A 6,126-nucleotide genomic window follows, 5' to 3' on the forward strand; every position below is an offset into this window, starting at 1 on the left:
CCTCTCTCTCTCTCTCTAAGCAGGTTTTAATGACATCTCTCTCTCTCTCTCTCTCTCTTTTTGCTCCACATGGTAGTTCGTTACCCTGGCTTCGTGTTCTCAGTTCTGACCCACTTACAACCATTTGTGTCCAGTCTGTCCCCTGCAGGGTGGGTGAAGCTAATTTAAGATCTTTGCTTTTACCCCTCCATACCTCCTCCCCCGAACTTTCTCTCTCTTTCTCCTGTCTGCTGTCGCTTTGGTACGGTTTGAGTTTACAATCTAAGCTCTAGAGGTTGTTGTTTTTTTTTGTGATGGAGTGAATGTGGTTGGTCTCTGAGCTGAATGTGCATCTCTCCCTCCCCCTAGTGACTCGGTCACCTGAGTTTGGATTCAGCCAATTATTTGGTTTGCTTGACTGTCGGACCATCAGCCCCCAGAAAGCCTGATAAATGTAGCCAGCAGACGTTGGACTCTACACTTTCAACACAGACACACGCTCACACACACACAGTAGGGAGACTATTGTGTCCTGTATCTGGAAAAAGAGAATCACTTTTTTCTTATTCAGGTTTCCTATTATGCAGGGATATTTTTTTAATCCCCTTTCTCACACAGATTTTTCAGTTTCAAAGTAGGCTGCTTTACTAAAATGATTATTTTAAATGGAAACAACTTGCTAGGTGCAAACGTTGACAGAATAAAACATTAATTGGTATTATTACCATGAACTGCCCTAAAACATGCTGCATTCATTTTTAGAAGAAGATGTACAATTGTGGTTTTCAAACTTGGTTTAAACAATGGTTTCATGCACTTGGCAATAATTTAACAAACTGTACTTTTGAAGTCATATGAACAACCAGTCGGTAATCATACAGATTTAAATTTCACAAACTTTAAGTACACAAAACTTGTTTTATTTTAAGATTGACGTCACTGAAAGTAATGATAACTTGAAGTTTAAATGAGTCAGATGCAGTGTTGGGGAAAGTTACTTTTAAAAGTATTGCATTACAATATTGCGTTACTCCATAAAAAAAGTAACTAATTGCATTACTTAGTTACTTTTTATGGAAAGTAATGCATTATGTTAGTTTTGCATTAGTTTTTGTCACCTGAGCTGGGCTTGCTTATGTATTTTAATAACATTAAACCCAAAAGTTATATTTCTAGCAGCTGTAAAAGCCATTTCACAAGTAACTTGCATTACTTGTAATGTGTTACCCCCAACACTAGTCAGATGTTAACTCGGTAACCACTCTTGACTGATTCAGTCAGGCTCATTCAGTGAAAGATTTGTCAGACTGATTTAAACTGGTAACTTGTGAGTGTTTTTGAGGTTTTCCTTAAAAAAACACTCAAAAGAGTCATTTGCTCTTGAATTGGACTGCACTGGTAATGTATGATTTTTCTTTCTTTCCAAACCACTTAAGCACAACTCCCATCCCACAGCCAATTCAACTCACACAGCCACCTGTCAAGAAAAGTTCAATCTTCATGGATTCAGTTCAAAGTTCAGAAAGATGGATCTCACGACAAACAGTAATGCTATCTATCAGGATGTACTACCAAACACTAAGGTTAAGGTTAGGATGCAGGTTAAGGTTAAAGGTTAGTATTTGTTTCAGCATTGTGTAGGCTAATTGCCTATTTGATTGACATAACCAATGAAATGACGCTTTGATTGACATGACCAGTGAAATTTTTAGAATTGTCTGTGGGTGAATTTGCCCTTAACTGGTTTGAGAAAAAGTTCAGAAGAGAAGAAAGTTCAGTTCAGAAGAAAGAAATGTTTGTATTTTTAACATTTTATTGATATCTAGCATTCCACCATATAACACACACACGTTTCACATTAATAACAGACACATTAATTCCCACAAACACAGTGTATATCTGGGTCAGAGATGTCTGACCGGCTCTGAATGAGTGGAATGCTTCTCACAGTTTCTCTGAGAGTGACCTTTGACATTCCATTAGAAATGTGCTACAGATAGGCTACTGGGTAACCAGAGCAGTAACACACAGAGACAAGGTTCTGGCTCTCTGTGTGTCCCCACTTTTTGGCTTCTCTCTGCCCCTTCATGCCTTTTACTGTCCCATTTCCATCCTTTTCTGAGCAAAGCCTCAGTGGCGTGACAGAGTTTGAATCAGTGTTTCAGAAGCAGCTGAGTGAGGAATCTGTCTTTATTCTTTGTCTCTGTCTTTCTTGGGCTGTGTTTTGTGAGGATTTAGGCTTTTGTTAGGCCCCTGCTCAAGGCTTGTTTACATTAGAGCTCCTTAGAATGTCCTGACAGACTCGCAAGAGGCTCTGATATCCTTTCATGCCTGAAATATTTCACACACTAAACAACCAGCCACCCTCAACCAGACACTTTTACATGCTATGACCAGCTCTTTACCTGCTCTAATCTACCTGTTTCTATTCTGTATCTATCTATCTATCTATCTATCTGTTTATCTATTTGTCTGTCTGTCTGTCTGTCTGTCTGTCTGTCGCTGTATTTATCATTCTATCTATTTATCGTTCTATCCATAGTTTTGACTATCATTCTTTCTGTGTGTTCATATACTTCTACAATATGGGTTGATGTGATTTCTAACATTTTTTTACATTCATGTAGTAAACATGCAGTATTTATGAGATAATTTTAATCAAGACATTAATATAGAGAGGAATATTTGTACTTTAAAACATCTATTTGTCAGTTTAAATGAACTGGATCTTATTTGTCAACTACCTTTTTACTCAAGTTAATTGAATTAAAAAAGAATTATTTCTGTGATCAAAATGTTTGCGGATACTGATAATCTTAAAATGGCATGCTGTAGGCTGATTGATCTTCTCCAGTGATCCATTAGTTTGTCAATAAAGGAGATCCTTATGAAGCCTTTATGAGTTCAGGGGTGTTGTAGAAAAAAAGTACCTGTAGAGATAACTAAACACAGCTAGTCTTGCATTTATTGTTCTGCATGTTTCTCTTTTGTTTGTTTGAGAAATGTTTCCATAAGGATAGGCCTCAGTATAGTTTCTTTGCTGTTTGATAGTGGGTACTGTAAGTTCTCTTCCTGATCTCTCTGTCAGGATTTACATCACGCTCTGTTTTTTCTCTCTCTCTGGCTGTGACACTGGCTGATTTGTTTGAGTGTTGTTGTTTTAGCCATCTGACACACAATAGCCATGTTAACCTCCATTCTCTGCCCACTCATGCAGCTGTGTGTAGTAATGTAACGTTCACGGGTGCTCAGTGTTTCTTCTCTTACACATGACTGATGTGTCATTCACTCTAGATATGACTTCATTCACAGTACAGCTATCCTGCATCTTGTGTATATACTTATGTCATACCGAAAAGTTATACATTGTGGTATCTTTCGTCAAGGTTTGACAAACTGGACATTTGAAATAATGATTTAACAATATTAATAATCACCTTATCTTTCTCTCTCCTCTTCTCATTGCTCCGTGTCTGTCCTTCTGTGATTTTTGTTTTCTTTCTCTTGCGTGTCTTTTTGTTATCATGTACTAACACCTCCCTCTCATTTCCTGCCCTCCATGTTTTGGTTGCTCCTTCTGTCTTCATCACTCTTGACAGAACGCAGGCAGAGATGGCCCATACGTGTCGCGGCACCATCAACCTGGCCACAGCGCACATCGACACCGAAGACACCTGCAATATTGTTCTGAGCAGTGGGGGGCGCACTTACCATCTGAAAGCCAGCACAGAGGTGGAGAGGCAGAGATGGGTCACAGCACTGGAGCTGGCCAAGGCCAAAGCCATCCGAATGATGAACGATCAGTCCGGTAAGAGCAGAAAGACTCTGAACATAGATATTTTTTTAATTTTGTGCTTTTAAGCTGAAATTGATCGTTGCAACACTGATTTGACAAAATGTTATTTTGGACTTTTAAAGTGATTGTCCATAAAATTAATTGGCGCATTGATTCATCTATAATCAACATATCACATCAGTCTTCAACGAACATTTATGTGAAGTTTCCTGGCAACAATAGGTCATTTTAAAGTTCCTTTTATAGCAAATGAGGACACTCATTTGCCATTTTGGCAAGATGGCATCTTGTCATGTGGTTGAAAGTGTTACTTTATAACTGGAACGGTTTAGAAATGTTCATCTGGATCCATGTTTTCTCTCTGCTTAGAACTGACAACAAGGTTTTGAATGGAAAATGTCTGTACTTTTAGACAATGGCCCCACAGCCCCACTAAAACACTGTTATCAGTCTGGTAAGGTGACTGGGCTTCTTACAGAGGCTTTGCATCATGTTTGCAGGGCTGGTGTGTAGTTCAGTGTTTGCAGGAAAATGCAGGGCTCAACAATAAGAATTTTTTTTGAAGAATTTTCACAGTCAGTAGATCAAATTTGTACTTGCCCTGTCATTAGATTTTCACTGACCCCACCACAAAAATGTATTTTTATTAAAAAGTTCAGTTTAAATAGTATCTGTGCAATCAAGTCGACGATATCGCTGGAAATTAAGTGTCCCCAACTAAGCAAGCCAGAGGCGACAGCGGCAAGGAACCAAAACTCCATCGGTGACAGAATGGAGAACAAAACCTTGGGAGAAACCAGGCTCTGTCGGGGGGCCAGTTCTCCTCTGGCCAGGTGAAACCAACAGTTCAGTTCCAGGCTGCAGCAAAGTCACATTGTGCAGAGGACTCAACTGGTTCCTGTGGTCTTGTCCCGGTGGCCATCTAGGAGACAAGGTCTTCACTGGGGATCTATAGTAATGTATTTAAATGATCAGAATTTAACAATGTTCAATATATCATAGAAACCCAAATATTGAAATTTGAATATAATTTAGCTTACTGAGAATCCAGCATTGGCACAATGGGTCAGTATATAGCTCTGTCATCTGGCGTGAAACTGTCTCAGGCTGTTCAAGCGGTCCTTTTTGTTGAGCCCTGGAATGATTGCATTTGGACTGGACTTGCTCAAACATATTGGATTGTTTAGTTTGCAGTAACTGCTGTGGGTCACTGCATTGCTTCTGAGAGGTCAAATCTCTCTTTCCACTAAAGATGTCTTTGACCTGAAAAGTGAGCTGTCAAATGGATGGTATTAGTCTTTGGCCTTAATCATACTGTAGATCTCTTCATGCTTCTCATTAACTGAATGTTGAACCAGACTTGATGAGATGGGGTTTCAGGACTGCATGGAGCAAGATTTTATTGATTATGTTTATGTAACAGTGCTATTAAAATTTGGGGATTCCAGTTATGGCCTCTAGAGGACATGTTTACATGGACTGCAAGACTCCAGCTATTTACTACTTTCAAACTGAGAGTTGGATATAAACAATGTGAAGACAACATTCATTAATCAACAACCTCAAATGCAAATGGCAATATTAATTTAATAATTTTGAGAATCTTAGGTCTTATTCGTATTGCGGTCAATGTAAATATAGCCAGTGCCTGGTTTTTTTTGCAGCTCTTTTTTTTTGAAAGACAAGGCACTATTTGGTCATTCATTCAGCTAAGCTGTTGCTGCATGTGTTTAAAGATACATGGTCACTTCCTTTTAATTAAAAATCCGCAAAGAAAATAATCACTCTTGTTCCAGGGCTCCCTAATACTTTAATTAAACTCTTAAATGGTTAGTTCACCCAAAAATAAAAATTAGGCTGCATTTTACTCACCCCCGATGCATCCTAGGTGTATATGACTTTCTTCTTTCAGACGAATCCAGTCGGAGTTATATTAAAAATTGTCTTTGATCTTTCAAGCTCTATCGTTGTACTCAGCGGGTGTTGCATTGCTTCTGTCCAAAAGACGTGAAATAAAAAGCACCCTTCCACAAAAAAAAGTGTCTCACACGGCTCCGGGGGGTGAACAAAGGCCTCCTTTAGCGAATCGATGCGTTTTTGTAAGAAAAATATCCATATTCAAAACGTAATAAGCACTTTAATCTAGCTTGCGCCAGCAGTTGTACACAGAAGCAGTTCCGGGAGCATGACGTATGAGGTCAGCGTTGCGCATGCGCCGAGGAGTCTCGTGAAAACCGTTTGTTTACAGGATCAAAAGAAGCAAAGTTTCCTTACTTTAGCAAAGGAAAACAAGTCTCCTCTTGGGTTATATCGAAATCCTCCGACATTCTTCTTTACAAATCCTCGTTTTG

General features: G+C 39.0%; 1 protein-coding gene across 2 annotated transcripts in view; it reads left to right on the forward strand.

Annotated features, from left to right (window-relative positions):
* The window catches only part of LOC107672777 (oxysterol-binding protein 2-like), a 101,067-nt gene that overhangs the window by 22,429 nt on the left and 72,512 nt on the right, over positions 1 to 6,126 (forward strand). The window contains exons 2-3 of one of the 2 annotated variants that reach the window (XM_016466126.1): positions 3,579 to 3,787; positions 4,188 to 4,229. In XM_016466126.1, coding sequence (XP_016321612.1) covers positions 3,579 to 3,787; positions 4,188 to 4,229 — 251 coding nt within the window. The remainder of the gene's footprint in view (positions 1 to 3,578; positions 3,788 to 4,187; positions 4,230 to 6,126) is intronic. The other variant, XM_016466127.1, reaches the window with a different exon arrangement.

This window comes from Sinocyclocheilus anshuiensis, unplaced genomic scaffold (assembly GCF_001515605.1).
Source record: "Sinocyclocheilus anshuiensis isolate Anshui unplaced genomic scaffold, SAMN03320099.WGS_v1.1 scaffold88, whole genome shotgun sequence".
Classification (NCBI taxonomy): domain Eukaryota; kingdom Metazoa; phylum Chordata; class Actinopteri; order Cypriniformes; family Cyprinidae; genus Sinocyclocheilus; species Sinocyclocheilus anshuiensis.